Source organism: Pyxicephalus adspersus, chromosome 2 (assembly GCF_032062135.1).
Source record: "Pyxicephalus adspersus chromosome 2, UCB_Pads_2.0, whole genome shotgun sequence".
NCBI lineage: Eukaryota > Metazoa > Chordata > Amphibia > Anura > Pyxicephalidae > Pyxicephalus > Pyxicephalus adspersus.
Genome location: NC_092859.1, coordinates 153,951,669 through 153,975,055, shown reverse-complemented (window position 1 = coordinate 153,975,055; position 23,387 = coordinate 153,951,669). Strand labels below are relative to the sequence as shown.

Here is a 23,387-nt window from a genome sequence, read left to right as displayed (position 1 = left end):
CACAGACCATTCCCTCCACACTATCCAGCTCTGGGGTATCAACATTTACAACATATTTGATCTCCTGACATAACTCAAGTTTCTATGGTGCTGACAAGTCTGTCCCCTTCTTCTGAACGGAATACCCATGAAACCTGAGCTTCCTTGAATAACTACACTTACCTTCTTGGAAGTATATCTAATTTCTTCTGGTATCATTTGAGAGGTTTGAAATTCCAATTCTCCATCCAGAGGAAGATTTTTGTGAAACATGTTAGCCCACTAGGACTTAATGAGAGTAATTAACCCTATTTTAACACCTGGTGGCTTAGCTGGGCTGTACTATATCACTTTACTAGTGTACTTGTTGTAAAGATTTCTGTAAGGATGTACAGATGCATTGTAACATTGAATTCAATAAATCTCAACACTTAAAAACCCCATCCTCTCTCTGGCTATGGTCCTCATGTTATTTTTGTATTTCGTTATATTAAGAAGTTGGTTGTTGTAAAACTACTTTGGCAGTAAGTTTTCTTTCTGTGTACTTTCATATAGAATATGAAAGTAGAATATTTATAGTTGTAAACTTGGTTTTCCTTGTTGGGTTTGGGCCAGTCAAATGCATTTTATTAAAGCTCCTTTGCAGCTACCAAAATGTTTTTTTAAAGGGTCTGTATTCGGCTTTTCAAATGATGATTTTGTTTCAGGTTCTTTGAAGTTTGCCAGAATACAAAGACTAAAAAATTAGTAATCAGCACTTTGAATATGCACCAGGCAGAGTGTTAAATCAATTGGTTTGGAGGCCACGTATAGAAATCATGGTGACCGTGAGAGGCTTACAACTTGCTTCTAATGAATAATACTATTAATTTAGTTATAACCTCCCCTTTTTCTTTCCTCTCATCCAGGTCATCCGAGGGAACAGCATAATCATGTTGGAAGCTTTGGAACGAATATAGCATTAGGATATGATGAACCCAACCCTCCCCAAAACCCCCCTCGATTAGTCATTTTCTTGGATCCGTACCCTTTGTTTGTTCTGTTCAATTTTTTTTTTTTTTTTTTGTAATAAATGTTTTTCACTTAAGTTGTTTGTTTTTTATTTCTTTCTCTTAAAGTGAACCTTTGTTTTACCAAAAGGTTTGGCCATCAGATGTTAGCATCAAGTCACAGCTTGAAACATAGAAAGTTTTCACTCCGCCGGTGAAAAGTGAAAATTCTTCTTTCCCAAATAGCTGCCTTTTTCTGTACAAGGTCACTTTAAACATCATTCAGACCAGGGTGCTGTACAAGAAGGAGATTCAGGAGCAGAACACTTTATGCCAAGATTAGGGTCTGTTTGGTGGGTAAGTGCTTAAGTTAGAGCCTGGAGTGCTGCACATTCTAAGTTATTGTAAACCGTATTGTGGCACTTTTCATAAAAGCTCAATACAAACAATATGCACCATTAAAGTGAATCATAGTACAGCAGGAGGGAATTGATATATTATAACATTAATGTCCTATTCTGTAGGTTCACTTACATTTATTTTTTTAGTTAAATGTAAGTGATGCTGAAAATACTGATTGGATTTCTCAGCATATCTGTGTAGTAAATATCAAAAGTGTAACATAAAGCATTAGAGCCAAACAAACCATCAATACCACCTGCTTAATGTTTGTCTTTGTACTGCCAAAGCAGCTCTAACTCACCCAGTCATGGATGCCACAAGACCTGTGAAGGTGTCCCTTAGTATTTGGCACCAAGACTTTGGTAGCAGACTCTTTCTGCCAGCTTGGCCTTTTTTTTTTGTGTATTCTGCTGCCAGCTTTTCCCCAAATGATGCAGACTCTGCCAACAACCTGATCTAAAAAGTGATTCCTGAAACCAGGCAACCTGCTTTTATTGCTCCGTGGCCCAGTTTAGATGCTCACCTGCTTTTTTCCAGGTGCTTTTGGTTAACGGGAGAGCACGGTGGGGTGTGGCTCCATCATTCTCCCCTCTCCATAAAGCAGAATGGCTCTGTAATGGCAGCGTTCATTCATGCATCTTTCAGTCTTTTGTCCTTGCAAAGGATTGTGAAAGTTCCTTTCCAATGGCAATTTTTGCACGTGTGTATGCAGCCTTACTTCTTGAAACTTCAATTTTTTTTCACTATTTTAAATTTTAATGCTTTCTTTCAACTCCTGAACTAAATGAATTGCTGAAATGTAGTCATTGTTTGTCATTTATTGAGGTATTAGTGATACAGAAGGTAACGACAAAAACAGAAACATAATTGTAGTGGATGTAGCAGTACTGAAAGTTAAAAAAACAACAGTGCATGATCAGAGATAACCAGTGCATGAGCAGGGTTCTAGCACTATACAGGCCACAACTGAGAAATTAGGTTTTATTGGCGTGTAAGAACCCAGATTACTGAAAGTGCAACAGTAAGTTTCTCCTACAAATGCAGTATTCAAAATACAAAGGTCATTCCCTAATATAAGGCCCCAGTGCAAATACTGCTTGCTGCACCTTGAATGCAGCTTCCATCATTTAAAAAAATGTCAGTTAATGCACCTAAAATATGCAAGACAATTTGGCAGTTGTGAAGTGGGTCAACTCACATGTAATTGGCTCCAACTAGGTAGTGCTCTGAGCAAGCTCTAGGATTCCAAACTTTTTTAACATAGGGGAACCCTTGAAATAAATTTCAGGTCTTCAGGGAACTACTTCTATAATTATATCCACAGATCACTGTATATTAGTGTGGTGGTCAGTAGGAAGAATTTCCCTTACATGGCTGGACATTGGCAAGAATGTCACCCTTACAGATAGCCAAAAAGATCATTGGTGGCACTTAAAGCAGAACTAAACTCTGCTGGGAGGTTGCTTTGTTAGGGTCCTAGTATCCGTCTTCAGCCGACATCTTCTGTGTTTTTCTGCCCACGTCACCCAATATCGTTAAAGAAAGGGCTCCTTCTGTGCATGCCAGAGATTGGGGCATGTGCAGGAGCAGCCAATAGCCTCCGAGATGTGTGAAGTAGGTATACCACGAGGCTCTGCGCTCCCATTCTCGATCCAGGCAGAAAGGGGAGGTGCTGCACCCTTTTTTAAAAAAAAAAAAAAACAGGTTTGCACTTTAAAAATAAAATACAATTTTTACTTTAAATAAAAGGGTTGTCTACCCTTTTATGTAAAGTATAAATTCTGAGTTTAGGTATGCTTTAAATGGACCTGAGAGGCACAAACTGCTCATTGCTCAAGAGACTCCTAGTAACTTCTGGAGGAAACCTAATTGAGAAACACTATAGACTATAAACCACATTTTGTTCTCATCTCCACTGCTGTACGTACAAGAAATACATTCAGTTTTACAGTTTTTACCTTGTTCCCCTCCATAAATTAATACTCCAAGATCTTTTTTGTTCATGCCTGCACAATAAAGCCCATTAAAATCTATGGGGCAGGTAGACTGATCTGTCTACCTGTGCCATAGAAATCTAATAAGCTGTACCAGAAGTCCTGCATTCTAAATGGCCTACAACTCAAAGATGCATAAGATAATTTTTCATTTTCCTAGAAGTCCAGTTTAGCTCATAATCACACTCATGAAGAGTACCTGTTGTTGAGATGCTACATCACCCATGACCCACCCATGGGGAAGAAATAATGAGTGCTTCAGTCGAGTTAGTGATGAAAGTTTGTCAAATGTGTAACTTATATTTCTGATACCCAGTCATGGTGTAAAATGTATATTACCTGTACATTTCAAGAATTTTATAATATATTGCAAAATGTTTACCTTATTTTTTCCTCGCTAGCATTTGAGCGAGTGATGCTGAATGTCCTCTATAGACATCACAACAACCACCAAAATGTTTGATCGCAGAGTAGAGTCTATGATGTAAATCAGTGTATCTGAGACTCTCATAGGGGTCAAAGATCAAACAGAAGCCTCAAGTTAGTTAAGATAACATATTGGGCATTTCCTATAAAATATAAACGAAATAAACACACTTTTGGGGTGTGTGCCACTTCTGATTTTTCTTTGCAACTTCAGGCCCTTCAGATTTTTTGACTGGACTTGATCAAGGAGACCAATGCAAGGATTAGGGGTTTGCCCCACTTCAATCAGAACAGTGTGGGATAAAAATTACAAGGAAGTGGATGTTCCAAGGTGCTCAAATTGAGGTGGATTTGTCTTCAGTAGGCTTATAAATTTCCTAATCATGTCAGACATAAGAAAAAACAAATCATATCTATCATAAGCTATAGCTCAGATTTTAGCCGTTCTGCTAAGTTCTCTTGGTCGATGTATTCCTTCTTTCCATACCACTGATGGTAAGATAACAATGCCACATTCTTAGCAGAGATGGCACTCATTTCCATGGCACTGGCTGCACATTCAATGCTGTTCAGGTAATAAATTGCCCGATGAAGTTGTATTGGTGGCAATTTCTCTGGAGGGTTGTATGTGGGATAAGCCAGCCACTTCCTATATTTAACAACATGGTAGGACTCAAACAGCTGATGAAGTTGTTCCTGAGTTAGGACATCCAGAGAGAAGATTTTCCACACTCGGACATAGGAGGCTTTTGATTCCTCAGATTCTTGGACTGGACTGACTGGATACACTGCTCCAATACTGCAGAAAAAAAGGTTGGGGTTATCTGTAGTTAATATTTCTGATAATGGAAACTGACAGGGTTTGGGGCATCCAAAGAAAGAAGCGTTGATCCGCCCATGGACAAAGGTAGCCACCAAATGCTGGTAAGGTCTGGTGAAGGCTTCAATTGGTGGGTTAAATCCGCCCCTTATACTTACCATACCCCGTGGTCCCCGGCCCCTTATACTTACCATACCCCGTGTTCCCCGGCCCCTTATACTTACCACACCCCATGTTCCCCGGCCCCTTATACGTACCATACCCCGTGTTCCCTGGCCCCTTTTACTTACCTTATCTGTGTTCCTCACCAATACTTTCTCTTCTGCAGCCAGTAACAGCCATAGAGAATTCCACAGAAAAGTAGAACTTCATGGCCTTTGTCTTTCGTTATTTAGGAGTAGCAAGACATCATGTCATGCATTAGCAGCATGGCTCAGATTTTGTGAGACCCCCAACTCCTCTATAAGTCACCCTCAAGCAGAGAAGTAAAGCTAAAAAGATGAATATGGTATGAGCACATTCAGTCCACATCTGCTTTACCCATATCTCAAGGCATATTCGTGTGCTGGTCAATGAGAAGAATGTCTCTTACATTGCTGGCTAATTGGAAGAATGTTACCCTTACAGATAGCCAAAAAGATCATTGGTGTCACTCAACTGACCTCAAGGAACCCTCAGCAACCTCTGGAGGAACCCTGGGTGAGAAGAGCTGATCTATACACTTACAAAAATTATAATATCAGCAGTCGAGAGAAGAACATGCACTTGGTAGACTTTACAGCTGCTCAGTTTACCTTTACTGAATAGCGCTGACCCTGAGTTTGTTTAAACAATTCGGATCCCGAAAATACGGTGGTAAACCATCATTGCTAGCAACAGGATTATCTGCATCAATCAAGGCATACATTCACTTTACCTTCCATTCAGATCACTGCTCTCTACCTTAGTACAAATCACACAATCCTTTCCTCAGTAGCAATAGAGATTCTCACCAACAAAGCCATTAATCTTTACTCCTTGCCCGTAGTTGACTCTCATAGCTGGACCCACAATGTCATCAATAAACCTCTGTGTGAAGCCGGATTTCTGCATCGCTTCGTCTATGGTCATGTTAATCTTTGTTATGAAATCATCACCGCCCATAGCTTGCAGCATGGATTCCGTGGTCGAGAAAGAATAGTCAAACGTCTGATAGCGGTAAATCCTGCCAACAACAGAACAGAACTTAGGAAAGGTGATAAAGCAATCAATCACATTTTACTTACTGATGTACTATAGATCTGCAGAAAAGCGTGATGTGTGAAAATTTTACCCTGAGCAGCCTTTAAAGCGGCGTCCTGGAATTCCTCTTTGTACAGGCATGGAGGAAGCGCTGGCTGCTGCCATCTTCATTCTTCTTTTCTGTTTTCATGCTACGTCACCCAATCTTGCACTGTGCAGTTGTGAGATTGGGTGACATAGTCGCTGTAAAGGGGCAAAAAAAAGAGAGCCGATCTCACTGCACATGCATGAGATGGGCACCTCTTTCCTCGTTGTGGAAAAAATGCCCCTTTTGCGCATGCCTGAAATCGAAAAAGGAGCACCTAAAGCCTCCCGGGATGCGTGACGTAGGTATCCTGGGAGGCTGTGCGGTCCTATTTAGTCCTGCTGAGATTTCAAGACTGAAAGGGACAGTACTGCACTTAAAGAAAATAAATAAATAACATTTTTAGCCTTGTTATCTAAAATGAAAATGTTGACTCTAAACTCAACATTTTCAGTTTAGATAAAAGGCTAAACAACCATTATATGTAAAAGAAAAATGTTGTTAGGGGATCAATCAGAAGCAAAACATCCAGCAAACCTAGAATGGATTTCTTAAAATCATTTGGCAAATGTTTTCAATCCTGTATCATATCCTTTCCAGGTTTTCTGCATCACCCATGATATCTTCTCCAGTCCTGGAGAGCTTTGATCAATCAGGTCCATAGTATACATTCATGTATAAAGCTGCTTGCCAAGGATTATAAAGGCCAGCCACAATAATACCAATGATGTGTTATACTTGGAGGTTGTTCACTTCAGCATTATGTTGCTAACTCTGATAAATTCTTGACTCCATTATTACCCCACAGAGGCGGCAGGTTTTATACACACAAAAATCTAGCTGATAATGCGAATATTTACCAAAGCAGCATAATGAATTCAGCAATATGATCAGACTCATATTAATTACAATAGGTTTTTATTATTGCACAGTATTTGTTTAGCTCCGACATATAACACAGCGCTGTACAAAGCCCATAGTCATATCACTGGCTTCTTCAAATAGACTCACAATTTGATGTCCCTACTATAGTCATGTGTCTTTAATACAATCTAAGGTCAATTATGGGGGGGAGCCAATAAACCTAACTGCGGGAGGAAACCCACATAAACACAAAGAGAACCTTTAAACTCCATGCAGATGGTGACCTGGCAGAGATTCGAACCTGGGACCCAGCACTGCAAATGCCACAGTGCTAACCACTGAGCCACCGTGCTGCTCTTCTTACAGTTCCAGTGATCTCCCCGGCCCCTTTTAGCTGGGCACACCAGCCGGCATTTGTCAGCAACCACCGGGCTGTTTTTGGGTGGTTACTGATGAGTTGGGTCACAATACAGTTTCTTTCCACCCAACCTAAAAAAAATGCTGGGTTGAGCACTGGATTCCTTCTGATACTGAACATATTCTATGTCATGTACAAAGATCTTTTAGGAGGGCAAACTAACATCACCAAATAAAAAGTAATTACCACCACGTACCTCATGAACTTATCCAAAACATTTTCCACCCACATGTACATTCGAAGGAAATTCAGTCCGTAATTCCACAGCATTTTCATAACATTTATCACAAACCATTCGCTCTCTTGAAAGACAAAATCGTCTCCATTGTAAATTCCCACCAGGTCTCCGGAAGGTGTGCGTGTACCCAGACCTGTAACACACGTAGAGCTCAGGAAATGTCTGAAGATAGTAATTTGTCATAATAAACCTATAAAATAAACTCCAAGAAAGAAAAAAAAAAACTATGGATGCATATTTACTTTGTTTTACCAGTCAAAGGTTCTGAAATTTTGTTCAGCAAGTGGTCCAGGCACTCTTACCAAACAGAATAACTAGGAGTGTGACCCCACTTTTTTCAAGCTGAACTAATCTCGCACTACTCGCCTGTCTTTTCCCTCGCAGGGCACGGCCATCATCTTCTCTTCCTGTACATCTTGGCCTGGCTGGGATGACATCATTTCCGCGCAGGCGCACAGGAGTTTATTCATTCCCAGCAGGTGCAGCGGAATCCGGGATAGCCGGCTATCCTAGCAACAAAACCTGATGCTGCTTTTTGCCAAAACCCGATGCAATCAGGCAGTTAGGGGAGATTACTGGAGACAGAACATCCCCGTCACGATCTGCAATAATGACTGACCTGGTCATGGATTCTTAGAAGTGTAATTTTAGTTCTGCTTTAAGGAACACAGCTTGGTCACCCTTCCAACACAGGATGCAGACTTTCTCCTGCAAGCATCTTCAAATTGTTTTTGAACAAAAGTCAGAGTAAGATGGCAGTGCCCAGCACTTCCGTACCCAATTGAGGAAAGCTCAAGAGGGATCTAGGGATCTGTAGAAGTAAAGGTGAATCCGAATTTTTTTAATTTAATCTTAGTTCTGCTTTAACATTATATAAAAAAGGTGACCATCCCTTTTATATAATCGAAAAAATGTGCTTTTTTACATTTATTTTTAATATTTTTTTACTTTTTTAGGGTGTTCCCTTCCCCTCCTGTCTTGGTTGGAGGGAATCTTGAAGGAGAAATCCATAGCCTTCTAGGATACTTGTGTCACATATCCCAGGAGGCTCTGGACTGCTTTTCCTGTGCATTCGTGAGGTTGGGCATGGTCACCTAGGGCTTTCCTGTAATGTAAAAAAAAGGTGCTCAATCTCATGCATTCGCAGCAAGATCAGCTGTTTTTTTTACATATGGAGGAAGACCCATCACCCGATGTCAATTCTGCACAGTGTAAGTTCGGGTGGTGTGAGGAAGGGACCAGTAAGAAAGAAGGTACTGGACACAATACCAGTAAGGGGGAAGCTGAGACTTGCTGGAAATGGTTTGTAGATGGAGGGCTTTTCACAGGTAAAGGTAGGTGAAACTCCCCCCCCATCTTTATCCGATCCTTTGCAAGGTTCAAAATCATCTTGACTGGCCAGGTGGGAATGATATCTCGCACAAAGTTTATGAAACTCTAAGCAGTCGGGGGTATACCAGGATGCACAGCATCATACACTAAAGCAACCTATATTGGATTATGTATATATATATATATATCATCATACACTAAAGCAACCTATATTGGATTATACAAGGAGCAACCAGAAGCCTCCCGGGATACAGGACTTAGGTTTCCCAGGAGGATCTGCTCTCCCATCCAGTCTTTACAGCCGTGGCAGTAAAGAAAGGAGAGGGGCTTCCCTTATATTATATTCCCTTATATTCTAGTTCTTCAAATTTGTCCAAGTAAAAAATTTAGATGATAGGTCTACCTAAAATGTGATGATAGGTCTGCATAAATGGCAGGGAGCCCACAAATATCAAATAAATATTATAAAATAGGGAATTAGACATTCCCTTGTGGGAATCATTTACTGCCATTGAAACATTCACACGAGGGAATGTCTGATTCCCTGTTTTGTAACTAGAGCGCCTGGCCCACTGTGTTCTGTAGGCGATTAGCCAAATCACAGAACTGTAATTTTCATCTATAAAATGTTACAATTGTCAGCTTTTTTTAAAATAATTTATAGATCCGTCTCCTAATCCCCCGCTACATCCCACCATTCCATATCTCCTCTCCTATTGTGTGTTACTTCCCCCACCTCTTAGATTGTAAATTCTTCAGGGCAAGGTCCACTCCTCCTCCTGTGTCACTATCTATATCTGTCTGTCATTTGCAACCCCTATTTATTGTACAGCGCTATGTAATATGTTGGTATTATAAAAATACTGTTTATTAACATCCCTGGTATTACCGAGTGTGGCTCGGGGTGGATTTTCCATACCAAAAGAGGTAACCCTGAGCCACACTCGGGGTGGAATTGCAAGGGAGTTTAACCCCCTTTAGCGTTAATCCCGAGTGTGAATCGGGGTGGATTTTACATGCAAAAAGCGGTAATCCCAAATCACACTCAGGGGTTAGCTTTTAACTAATAAAAAACCCCCGCTGTCCCCCAGTGTCCTGCTGGTCCCCCAGGTCCTGGGGACACTTCCTGCTCCTCTGATCTCCACCCGCGAAGTGCAGAGACTAGATCTACGGGGTTTCCCGGTGACGTTGGTACATGCGGCCGTGCGGGCAGGAGGATTGGCAGGAAATTCAAATAATTTTGTATTGGAGTCCAATACAAAGAAATATTCATATATTATATAATTATATTTTATATGCTACTTATACAGTTACATTACATGTTTAAATACATTTTTTTTTGTTGTTTAAAGATGATTATTAAATGTATTACGTTTATTAAAAATCAGTGAGTTATGCCTAAGAATTACACCCTACAATGAAAAAAAATTTCCATGTAAAAAATTGAACGGCTTTTTGCATCGAAATGTGAACGGAATTAGACTGCTAGTGAGGTTTAAAGTCCTAACTGGTTCCTATGTTCCATTGGCGTCCTCCAGCTCTGCCCGGCATTTTCTTCCACTGGCGATGCCAGCCGGGCATCTGCGTCCCTAGCGTGTGAACGCTGGGAACGCAAAGCCAGGGGCAGCAAATGCCGATCGGGGGTCTGCTCGCGAGTCTTGGGCTGGAGGACCGTTAGGCAGGACATTTTGAAATACGATTTTTTAATTGTAAGGCTTTTTCATTTAAAAATACTTAGTATTCATACCGCCAGGGAGGTTAATAATAATAATATTAGATCTGTACAAATCGCAGGATTTAGGTTGTTCACTTACCCAGCTCTTTAACAAATGCTTTCATATGGAGATTTAAGGGGTGAATCACCGACCCCCCGGCTTCATACTGATTCCCTTCTATCTCGATGGTAGCCAGTCGTCCTCCCACTTCTCCCTTCTCATAGACATCGATCTGGACATCTTTCCCAAACTTCTGTCTTAGGAAGTAGGCAGTGGATGTTCCTCCGATTCCGGCTCCAACAACAGCTGAGAGACAAACAAAATTAGTAAATGATTCGGCAGCAAAAAGTGAACGTAAGAGAAAATACAGGCTGGCCATTTACGGCACCGTGCACTGCTAGGCATGTGTTGTTGTTATGGCAAACATTGCGGCAAGCTGTATTAGACGACAATGAATAGACTAACGCACAACTAAATGCGCATGATTCTTGTACATTACATTTTTTCGCGCATGTAATGCAGTGTAGCACACATGAGCACTGGAATGCAATTCATGATGAATGTCACTACAGCAGACCATCGCATGCAGTGCACAGGTGTAAGTGCGATTTTATATATAAAGAGCGTTCCCATGTAGGATTGTATATAACAAAATATTAAAAAATGATGCAGTGCCGGTCCCTTTTACACTTATATGCGTTTCCAGTTTTCTTCGGGGTACCTGTGCTTCAGTAATGCCGCGGCGGTAATGACGGAATGGGAAACATACGCCATAGGCTTCCGGCTGTTCCTTCTGCGCAAGCTCAATATCAGGTATGCTCAGAAGGGGGAATTGTTGCTCATTTTACGCATAGTGGAATCGTCATGTTTATAATTGCATTTTCAAGAAGGGAAGATGATGGGGCGCACAGCGTGTAATTCCAGAACAAGAAATCCAGGATGGCGCAGGACCGACTGGCCTGGGTTTGCTGAGGGATCCATGGCTTTACGCCCCTTTAATCTGCCTATCGCCCCCATGGTAACACGTATCAATGCAAAAGCAAAATTTTTGGTCTAGAGTTGCGGGAGAGGGGTGACAACTTTTTGCAGAGCCCATTACCCCCCTTCGGACTTAGGGGGGGCACCTGCACATTACCCTTTACCTGCTATACCCCAGCACCCCATTGCTCCCCCTGCACATAGTTCTGGGTCTCTTAGGTTGCCATGGCTACCTCAGACCTCCCCCCCATGTGACCAGCAGCAGTCACCCCATTCCCTCACACACCCCAAACTTCGCTCTTCCCTCTCACCTATCTTGTTGGGCGGGAACCGGAGGGGCTGTGCCGCCGCTGCCACCCGCAGGCTGCATAGTAGGAACCCGGTGAGCATGAGACGGACGGCAGAGAAGACTGTCATGGTGCTTCACGGGACGTCTGAGTACAAACCCGCACTGCGCATGCGCAGAACTCCCACCTCTTCCCGCGTACGGGTCTCCGGTTCACGCTAAAGCTGGGCGCTTTTGAGAACCGAGACCGGGGGTAGGGAGCTTCTTTTGTATTTATGATCATTTCTTATACAAAATTTTTGTCGTCGTATATATCTGTCGTTGTATACTTTGAACCAAAAAGCCATTAAAATCTCTATAAGAGCATGAGGGGCGTGGCCAGACACACCTTTGGCCAGGTGAGCTGGTCACGTGTTTGGGTAAGGTCAGGTAAGTACACAGGAGCAGAGGTGCTGGCAAATTTTGGCTGATTGATTTTTCGATCGATATTCTGCACTTTGGATTGAGAAACAAAGTGGCCAGTTTGCCCAATTTTTTGGCCAACGTGCCAAAAGATTTTGCTGCTTCCAATGAGGAAATTCCACAGGGCTCCCAAATGTTACCCCCAACCCACCGCCTAAACTTAAAGCAGACCTGTCATTACATTATCCCCCGATGACATCACATATCTTAGGATGATGTGGGCTACTCCTCATGCTTAAGTCAAGCATACACATGCGTAGTGAGATTGGCACTTTTTGTTACATTTTTAGGGAGACACATCACCCAATCTTAAAGCGTACCTAAACTTAGAAATTTTACTTTACAAAAAAGGGTATCGCCGATCAAGAATAAATGGGAGCGCAAAGGCTCCCGGGATACCTGTGTCAGGCAACCCGGGAGGCTCTTGGGTGCTCCTTCTGTGCATCCCCGAGCATCTCAGGCATGCGCAGAAGGAGCCTTTTCGTGAAAAGATAAAAATTTGCCCATATCACGCATGCGCAGTGAGATCAGCAAGTTTTTTTTTCCAACCTACGACACCCGATCTCGCGCCTGGGTCGGGTGACATGGGAAGAAGAAGCCGTAAGAAGAGGCAAAGATGGCACCACCAAGCGGGACCCAATGGGAGATACCCCCGGATGGATCAGACTGTCCTGCGGGATTCCACACACAGCGGCCCACTCGGGGGAACCGTTCCACACACACCGGCCCACCGGGGGAACCGTTCCACAAACCGGCCCACCGGAGGAACAGTTTTTTTTGTTTTAGGCACTTTTCAGTTTAGTTCCTCTCTTTGCCCAGTGCAAGTTCAGGTGACGTGAGGAGAACCCTGAAAACACAAGAAAGAAGATGGCCACATCTGCTGATCTCCCTGCACCGTAAAGAAGCCGAGTCGGCATGGGACTCACTAGGCATCCATATAGGTCATGTAGTAAAACTACATACGCTATATGATTGCCATCCACGACAAATGATTGTGGTTTCTCTCTGAATATCTAGCATGTGCACTGTGATCACTCAGTGTCATTTAGTGATCCTCCCCGGGGGAGGGTGGGGGAGGACAACCTCTGTTAAATCCTATAGAGGAGAGCACAGTGGGGTGCTTCCTTCTTGTCCTTCCCTCTCCATAAAAAGAACAGCGGTGTCTGTAAAGCACCCATTCATCTACTGTCACTTATATTACAGGAGATTGCATCCAGCAACACAGCTGTGGCTTTCCCTAACTACAAACACAAAGCCCAGTGCAGGAGAAACAAAATATCCCCCAAAGTGATCGCAACCTGGATCAAATTTAAGCGGCATGTGTACTATAGGTCTACCAACACATCTGCTGGCTGATTGAGGAGGGGGGAACCGGTTGGCTGGATCGTTTAGAAGTAGATCTTAATTTAGATTTCCCTCAGATCCAATAAGTTGATTTTTTGCTCAGAAGTAAGAACAACAAAGCATAGTTACATAGGTTGAAAAAAGACATAAATCCATCAAGTTCAACCACTAGGGAGACAAAGACGGAACAAAGAGGTTTGAGGCTGAATGTTTCTTGCAATTTTAATTATGTATCGATATATTTATTGATTTATACATAATTATAATGAATACATTGCATTTAATATTCCCAGTCTTGTCACAGGAAATAAACATATCCCAGATATAAAACCCTATGGACATGGTTGGTCCAGAGGAAGGCAAAAAAAATCCTTATAAACCCAGTTTGTTCCAACAGGGATAAAATTCCTTCCTGATCCCGTGAGGCAGTCAGACATTCCTTAGATTAGCAGTCTCAGTTATCTTTACTTTAAAGCTTTAATTTAAGTTATATTCTGTGCTTCTAGAAACCATCCGGCTTTTTCCTAAAGCAATCTATAGAACTTGCTGAAACTACTTCCTGAGGGAGCTTATTCCACATTTTCACACCTTACAGTGAAGAATCCCTTCCTTATCCGGAGCTTAAACTTCTTTTCCTCTGGACACAAAGAACGCCCCCTTGTGCTCTGTATTGATCAAAGTGAATAATGGGGAAGAGAGTTCTCTATATGGACCGTTTATATATTTATACAGGGTGATCATATCCCCCCTTATACGTCTCTTCTCAAGGGAGAATAGATTCAGTTCAGCTAATCTCTCCTCATAGCTGAGCTCCTCCATTCCTTTTATTAGTTTAGTTGCCCTTCTCTGCAGTCTCTCCAATTCCACAATGTCCTTTTTGTGAACTGGTCCCCTAAACTGGACTGCATATTCCAGATGTGGTCTGACCAATGCTTTGTACAGGGGCAGGATTATGTTCCCATCTCTGCAGTCTATTCCTCTTTTAATACAAGAAAGTACTTTACTAGCTTTAGATATTGCAGCATCTGAAAGCAAATAATACTGTTAATAATTTTGACTAGTGAACGTCTCTAAAATGTATTTTTTTATTGTGCTTCCAACCAATTATGGATGAGATTGCTCTTGCACTTTATCCCTTTTGCCCATGTTCCTTTGATAGGAGGCACTAAATTATGTTGTATGTTCCAGATTGGATTTCCCTTGGCTGTAAATATCAAGCAAGACATGAAAAACTCTGAGTGTTTCTCATTACAGTGTTTCAGTCATCAACTTTTACCCTAAATGACCTCAGAACACAAAACTGTATGGCAGGGATTTCAGACTTTATGGCTGTTCAGAGGCTGAGGGAAAAGGATCCATGAACTGTATCTGTTTATTACTTTTAAAAAGCCCACTGAAATATACTATTTATCACATGTACCCATATATTGTGTATATTATTATGATTGATAGGTATTTATTCAGTACCAACATATTACACAACACTGTACATTAAATAGGGGTTGCAAATGACAGACAGATTAAAAAAAATGACACAGGAGGAGGAAAGGACCCTGCCCTGAAGAGCTTACAATCTAAGAGGAGGGGAAAGTATCACACAATAGGAGGGGGATATAAAATGGTGGGTGAGTAGTGAGGGTTTAGGAGACAGAAGAAGACGGGTAGGTGAGGTTGAAAAGATGGGTTTTATGGGCACTTTTAAATGAGCAGAAAGGAGGAACAAGCCAAATAGGACAAGGAAGACCATTCCAGAGAGTCGGGGCAGCTCTAGAAGCTTGGAGCTGTGCGTTTGATGAGGTTATGAGTAAGGAAGTCATTAGTGGGTCATTGGAGGAGCAAAGAAAGCGGCTGGGGTGTAATTTTTCTATCAGGGCAGTAAGGTAAGTGTAAGGTAACTGTGAACGGATTTGAAGGCAAAGCACAGGAGCTTCAATTTGATTCTAAGGTGAAATGGAAGCCAATGAAGAGAACTACAAAGAGAGGCAGCGGAAGAGGAGTATATGTCTAATTGCGTTTCACTGACTCAGATCATAGCACGAGGGATATTTTCACACATTATGTAAAAGGGTGGCTATACCTATAATGAAAGCAATGTGTGCTTTTTATTCATTTTTTTTCTTTTCTGCCGCAACAGTAAAGATGGAAGGGAAAACCTTGCAGCCTCCTGGGATATTTGCGCCATATATCCCAGTAGGGTGTAGACTGCTCCTTGTGTGAGATTGAGAGGAAAGCCAAGACAAAGCAGGACTCGCTGGGCTCATTTTGTAGATAGATCAAGGGTTTTCATTTATTTATTTTTATGAAAGTTCTGCTTTATTCAAAGAAACAAATATATAAACCTTCAATTAGAAACCCACTGATGCCTCTCTGTATTGTCTTTAAGATTCCTGAAACCCAGTGATCTTCTAATACAACTTGAAGCAGGATGGTGAACATCCCGATCTCTGCTTCCTTGTTGGTTCCTGAACATGAAGGACCAGCTCAGTAATCAATTGTAATGCAAGAAACCATAAAAAAAGGGGTGCGGGGTATAGGCCATCCATCAAGTTTCCTGATCCAAGTCAGTATTTTTAGATCTCAGTACCATATGGGTGCCCTGGGGTGCAGGAAATGACATTGGGACATCTGTGTAGGCACCCAAGGGTATCTACTCATACATCACATTTATTTTCCTCATACAGTTGTTTTTATGCATCCATTAATAAAGAAGAACTAAGCCCACTGATTTACCTGTTATAACGTTTAATATGTATAATTGTAACAGTGGGCATTTGATGGCCAATAATGTAACTTTTAAGCCCTCCAATGGCAGCTGGCTTAACTGGTAACCAGTTCAGCATTACTGCAGATGTAAGTATTAGCAAGGATAACGCCATGAGGGTATAGGGGGCTTTACCTCAACACTAAGCTTATAGTCTTCCACAAAATTCAAGATTTTTAGAACTCATTCTGTGGTTTCCAATGGCTTTTTATCAGAATGGAATACTTGCCTTGAAAGTTACATTTAATCATGAAAAAGATACTTACCTATGACCCTAATGTCTAACCCCTTCTAGCCCAGTGGATTCAGATGGCCTTTCCATGGCATTCTGGTAAAATTAAGTATTCTAAACCTCTAAATCGGCTTTTCTCAACCTTTTTACCCCTAAAAAAACCCAATATAATTTTCAGGTCTAAGGGAACACCGAATAAAACCAATGTATTGCAAGTCTCGGGGAGTCCCTGCTAAAGCCAATTATTTAGGGGTTGTTGGGGGAAAAGTCTCTTGTATTGGTAGCCAGAATGTCCACCCTTACAGTGTTGGCTAGAATACCACTCCAATAGACAACTAAAACATCATTAAAGTCATGCAGCTGGGTCCACCAAGAGGTGTTAACTCCAGAACCAGGGGTGGACATAGGGAGGTGCAGAATGGGGGCCCCTGTCTGCCAAGGGCCCTTGTGAGCAGACTTTGTACCTGCTTTTGTCTGCCCCTTGTTCTGGGGACATCCTACCTGGATTGCTCCTACTTTTTGCTCATTTAAAAGAGCACTTAAAACCCATTTTTTCAACTACTCACCCACCATTTCATATCCCCCTCCTATTTTGTGATACTGCCCCCACCTCTTAGATTGTAAGCTCTTTGGGGCATGGTCCTCTCCCCCTCCTGTGTCATTGTCTGTATCTGTCTGTCATTTACATCCCCTATTTATTTGTACAGCGCTGTGTAATATGTTGGTGCTTTATAAATACTGTTTATTAAAAATAATAACAGGAAGACCCAGGTAAGGGAGACCATTCTGGCTACCAATGTAAGAGTCATTTCCTCTACCTAATGGGTTTTACCAAAGTTTCCCTGAGACCCCAATAAATTGGTTTTAGGGGACCCCCAAGACCTGAAGGCCAGCGGGGTTTCCTGAAAATGTATCTGTGAAAAATAAAATAGTGTCAGGTATAATATATGTGTAGTACAGGCGCAGTTATATACGGCTTTCGGAAACTGTATCAGAAGACGCTCTTGTCAGGCCCCTGATTTCTCCAGGGCCCCAATTAACAGCATGGCAATTAACACTTATTTCCCAGGACCCCATTTCATTTATAACTCTCCCTAGTGACATTCACCTCACGCAGCTACATTCACACAAAGCACCAAGTCTGCTTTTAGCAACAAGCAAAACTAAACCCTCCAGTTCCCTTATGGCGCCATCTTGGCCTTTATTTTGAGCTGTGGTTGCCATGGTGATGCTCATTGGAGAGCTCAATGGCAACTGTGACAGTTATCACCACTGCCATGACTGGAATCTAACTGTTTGGAAAGTCAGTTAAAAAGGAACTAAACTCATTGATTTAACAGTTTGCTAAAGCAGTTATTTTTACAGACTTTGGTGATAACATACCAAAGCCTGTTTAAATATTCTACATGTAACATATTTATTTTACAAGCTGCAGTTACCCATCAGCGCCGCTGGTGTAGTGGTATCATGCAAGATTCCCATTCTTGCGACCCGGGTTCGATTCCCGGGCGGCGCACTTCTTTTCTTACCTCAATAATTTTATTTAAATTACATTTTCTACCCTTTGCATTATATTTTATTTCCTTTTGCATAATTTCCTATTTTTACACACAAATTCGAAAATTTTCACCCACGTACATGACCTGTTTTAGAGGCTGGCATTTGTTGAGGCAGCCGGTTTCCGGGGTCCTCGAGCTGCGCATGCGCCATTAGTCGCGGTGGCCATCTTGTGGTGACGGTTTGTCTCGCATTGTTCCAGGCCGGGGCGGTGGGTGCCGGGTTTCTGAGCGCTCTCATCCTACAGAGAAAACAACGATAACCAGCCGGACCCTCTACCGTTACCGGGGGCTCACCTGCCACCGCTTGAGTTTCATCAACAGCGACGCGGTTTCCCGCCGGGTCCCTTAGGACAGAGAAGGGGCCCGGAGTCATGGACGACGAGCTGCCCAGGACCCTGTGAGTGTTTGCGGCCTTGTGGCCTTCATAGGATTAGCTGGCTTTGTTGCTATAGTAATGTAATCAGATGAGTAGAGCCAGTGTGTGGATGGGCTCTGGGTGGACTGCGTGGGGAAAGGGCCTCGGGTGTGCCGGTGAGTGGGGAACGGGCCCCCGGGTGGGCCGGTGTGTGGGGAAGGGGCCCCCGGGGTGGGCCGGTGAGTGGGGGAACAGGTAGCGTGCAGAATGGGCCCCGGGTGGGTGGCGTGCAGAATGGGCCCATGTGTAGCTCCATGAGCATTTACCCCTTGTTAGTGAAGGGGAAATTTTTTTTTTGCTCCTGGAATCAACTTTATAGCAGATCTAAAGCCGCCATTCAGTGACAATCTTCGGCCATTCTGGGTTTCCCCGGCCAGTGGGGGCGCTCCCGGGTGGGAAGAAGCTGTAGGTGTGTGGTAGCCCCGGTATGTATTGTGACCCAAGTCTTCAGCAACTACTGAAAACCAGGCAGGTGTTTGCTGAAAAGGGCCGGGTGGAGCGCCCAGCTAAAAGGGGGGAAAACTGCTTTAGATTAAAGTTTGTATTGGATCTAAAGCCAGGTTTTAAGGAATATCCCCTAGTGTTTAGATAGAGGCGCCTGCACAGTAAAGCCCCATAGACTTCTATGTATCGAGTAGCCAGGATCCATCTCCCGTTCAATAAGTGCAATGCTGGATATAAACAGAGGAGCCACAGCTGCCGGGATCTCAGTAATTATGGAGGGGGGAGGGAGCAGGATAATTGTACTTTGTTTGGTTCACAACAAGCCGGCATTCACACACTATGTGGTTTAGCTTCAGGCGAATTTATTATTGGGAGCTCCTGAGGCTTCCCAGGACACTAAATCGTATTTTGTGATTCTCTGCCTTTCTTGCTGAAAAGGATCCCCAGACTGTACATGAGTGGTACCTGATAGGATGGGATCCAAAACAAACTAATCTCTTGCTGCCCAATATGGTGTCTTAAAGCAGAAGTAAACCCTCATTTACTCAAACCCGCCTGCTACTATCCTCATTCCATTGCAGGACATTGCCATCTTTATTCACATCCCGATTGTGGTCTTCAGCCGTCTTGATTGGTCGTGTCGGGATAAATTTACATCGTTCGTTCCTGGCTCATGCAAGGGATGCCAGGTTTCCATTGGTAGCTCAGACAAATATTACAGCTGGGCTGCGATTGGGCAGTTAGGAGTAGTTTTTGTAGAAGGGACATCGTCCGCACCTTTCATCAATAATCACTTGCCTGAATCGCAAAAGTTAAGTTACACTTTAGGGTCCCTACGTGGATTTTCATTCAAGATTTAGCAGGCAAATCTAATGTTGGCACGTCTGTCCCATGGCATTGTTTGGGGCTGGGCCGGATCTCCCAGGGTTTGTTCATATTGAAGGGACAATTTTAACAGCTTGCGGGCATTTATAAAACACCTGAACACCTCTATAGTGGTTATTGTGTAAATAGAGGCATACAGGAAATGAAAGACGCTTCATTTCTTTGTCCTTGGTGCTCCCAAATGCTTCCAACTTTCAGCAATTTTAAACCCACTTCACATTCATGTCTATGGAAATGCAGCAACCATGAGACCTCTTGGCACCTGCTCTCAATTCTTTATAAAAAAGAATGGTTGGCATTTTTTTAGGCAAGTCTATAAAACTATAAAGTTTTTTGTATACTTGTTATGTTAAGCTGAACTTGGCAAGTCATGAGAATAAGTCAGAGGGGGACATTTCAGGTCCTTGTATTAAAGCTGAACTTCAGGAAAAACCTCTTTATCCTGGTAGTGGTTCCCCACTCCCCTGCAAGGGTTATCTGTTTGTTTTGCCCCGGGGGTGATGAATGAGGTGATGCACTTCCTTTTGAACAGCTTTTGTGCAAGACACAGAAAATGTTTCTTTTGACTCAACTTAATTTTTGTCACATGGGTTACCTGGCAAACACAATCTGCAGCCTCCCTTTTTTTGTAATTTGTTAGCAATCGCGCAGTATAATATTTTCCAAAACTTCTGGTTCTGTTTTTTTTTTTTTTTTTTTGCTTACAAACTTAACCATGCTCTAACAATAGTCATTTTCCAACATAGGCCATGGCCAACATGTTCCTTGGAAATTGTTTATTTAGCCCGTCATAGTCTTTGATAAAAGACGTCGTCCAGCTGTGTCTTTTCAGCATCACATTCCACTAAAGGCAGCCACAGCCTTTCAATGACTCCCATTGCTGTTTGTAAATCATAGCTGATGACTATTAAAGCTATGTAAGAGCATCAGATGATTCTGGGCCGATAGTCGACGAAGATCTGACGTGTACACAGTGCTCTTTCATGAATCTGTCCTGGCTGATTCACAAATGAACGTAATGGAAGTGAAGGGGGGGAGAGCAGCACAATTCCTTTTATAATTTCTAATTCTATATCCACAGATCACCGTATATTGGTGTGGTGGTCAGTGGGAGGAATTCCTCTTACATTGCTGGCCAGTGGGAAGAATGTCACCCATACAGATAGCCAAAGAGACCATTGGTGTCACTTAAACTGACATTGATCAAGCAACCTCCAGAGAAACCCTTAGATTCTTGGAATTTCTGTTTAGAAACCGTGATCTTTAGTGTATAAGAGATTTGCTAATGGCACAAACTTTACACAATTGCTATATTCCTCTTAATTTTCCATTAATTCACATCTGTGCAGGGGATGGATAATTTCAGGGCAGTCCGTACATGTTTTCTGAACTTTAAATTCAGGACAGACCTGTGTGCTCTCCTAAACGTTTAAAGATTTGTTTCCTCAAACTCCTATTCTATACAGTGAAGGATTATAATTCATCTAATTATCGCATTCTATACATCCTATAGCTTGTAAATGCTCGCATGTATGAGAGGAGAGCACAATCATCGTGTTAGTACTTGTGCTAGACATGTGACTTGTAAAGCTGGTAATAGGTTGTATTTTACTCTTTCTATGCAAGGAAAACAATGGGCACACAGTAATTTATATTGTGGAAAATCAGCCGCCAGAAGGTGGCTTTCACTGTCTACATTAATACATTGCTGGTTGACCTGTGTATAGCCAGTTGTAAACCTAAATGCAGTATTCTCCCCGGCCCCTTTTAGCTGAGTGCACCACCCGGCACTTTTCAGTAATCACCCGCCTGTTTTTGGGTGGTTACTGTAAAGTTGGGTCACGATACCAGCGCCACCACCTGCTTACAGCTCCTTCCCACCCAGCTTAAAAAAATGTGGGGAGCACACTAATTGGGACACTGGTTGAAATTGGTTTATTTACTTTTTAGGATTACATTTCCTAAATGCAGGGTTCTTCTGTTGGATGAAATTTGTATTGCTTTCCCGAGTGGCCGTTTTGTTTTTATTTTTATTACTTTCTTAGAAACCACTGTAACAAAAAATGATTCCTGTGGTAGACTATCGTAACTTTATAATTTGCATCCTACCACTTTCGCACCTTTTGACTATTCCTGAACAGCTCAGTGCTCACGTCATGGCGTGTGAGTGGAGATGTTTAATGCAATGCAAGAAATTTGACTTTTGTATGCAAATAGCACTTGAAGACATGAGGCAGTCAGACGCTGTAGCTCCATAGTCTGATTGGCCCCTTTTCGAGTCGGTGCAATTTGCATGCTTTTTGCATATACACAATACATTTTAGATATCTCTGCATACAACACCATGCTTATCACAAATGGTCCCTGCAGTCTGTATGGTACGGAAGTGATCTTCCCATACATCGTGTCTGACGTTTGATATTGAGTTGTCAGCACCTGCTGTGTAACTCCCAAGTGTAATCTGTTGTGTTTATTACTCACTCACTTGCAAAATCATAGAATTTCACATCGGAACATCAATTGTGCAATCACATTGTTTATAAGGAGAAGTATCAGTCTGTTCTGCCTTCTGAACATGTGAGGTCACAGCAAAGTATACACACAGGCATTGTCTTAGATTGCAAGCTCTTTGGGGCAGGCTCCTCTCCTCCTCTTGTGTCATTGTTTGTATCTGTCTGTCACTTGTAACCCCTATTAAATCATGAAAACTGCTTACCATCCGCTTCACCTACATCTTTTTCTAGTTAGTAATATGGGTGTAATCTTGATGGAATATCACTTGGGCTACATACACACCTGCAATAATTATTGTTGGAAAACGAACAATTAACGACCAATCGACGATTATTCACAATTGTTTTAAACGATCGTATCTAGTGGGTGTACATTTTCAGTGGATTAAATTTGAATGATCGTATCGTTACAGTATGTGCGGCAATCGTGCACTATACAATCAATCAAATATAATCCACCAGCAATGTGCACACACTAGATACGATTGTTTGAACGATGCAGGAAGTGACGCCTACCCCAGAAACAACACGATCGCTGAACAACCGTACACACAATAGATGGCGAACAATTGTCGCCCAATCAGATCCGCCGGGGGGGTCGTTCGTTTCCAGCAACATTCCTTGTTCATTGACGTTGTCGTTCACTTTTTTTGTTAATGATTATAGGACGATCAGGTGTTAATTGTTCGTTTCCAACAATAATTATTGCATGTGCGTAAGTAGTTTTAGCTATCAGAATGAATCAACAAGTCGGGCCTTTCCCAAACTTTTTAACATGGGGGAACGCTTGAAATAAATTTTAGGTCTTAGGAAACCCCCGGCTATAATTATTGTATCCACAGTACGTTAGCATAGTGATCTGTCAGAAGAATTCCCCTTGCATTGCTGGCCACTGGGAAGAATGTCATTCTTACAGATAGCCAAAAAGATAATTGGGGTCACTTACACTGACCTGATAGGCACAAATAGCCCAAGAACCCCCCAGCAACCTCTGGAGGAACCCCGCCTAAACACTTCTATCATCT

The 23,387-nt window shown here is 42.3% G+C and overlaps 2 protein-coding genes and 1 non-coding gene across 4 annotated transcripts in view; 2 read left to right on the top strand and 1 right to left on the bottom strand.

Moving 5' to 3' along the window:
• Positions 1–2,173: 2,173 nt before the first annotated feature.
• Positions 2,174–11,910, bottom strand: PCYOX1 (prenylcysteine oxidase 1). Its single transcript, XM_072402806.1, is given in 5 exon segments — positions 2,174–4,929; positions 5,543–5,814; positions 7,395–7,569; positions 10,583–10,789; positions 11,773–11,910. Coding segments are annotated over 5 exon segments (1,476 nt in total). The 5' UTR covers positions 11,879–11,910; the 3' UTR covers positions 2,174–4,213.
• Positions 11,911–17,991: 6,081 nt separating this feature from the next.
• Positions 17,992–18,062, top strand: TRNAG-CCC (transfer RNA glycine (anticodon CCC)). Its single transcript has one exon. It is a non-coding gene; the product is annotated as a tRNA-Gly (tRNA).
• A 205-nt stretch (positions 18,063–18,267) lies between these two features.
• LOC140324722 (cytotoxic granule associated RNA binding protein TIA1-like) overlaps positions 18,268–23,387 on the top strand; it is a 9,693-nt gene continuing 4,573 nt past the window's right edge. For both annotated transcript variants that reach the window (XM_072402805.1, XM_072402804.1), the window contains exon 1: positions 18,268–18,502. In XM_072402805.1, coding sequence (XP_072258906.1) covers positions 18,477–18,502 — 26 coding nt within the window. In that variant the 5' untranslated portion in view covers positions 18,268–18,476. The remainder of the gene's footprint in view (positions 18,503–23,387) is intronic.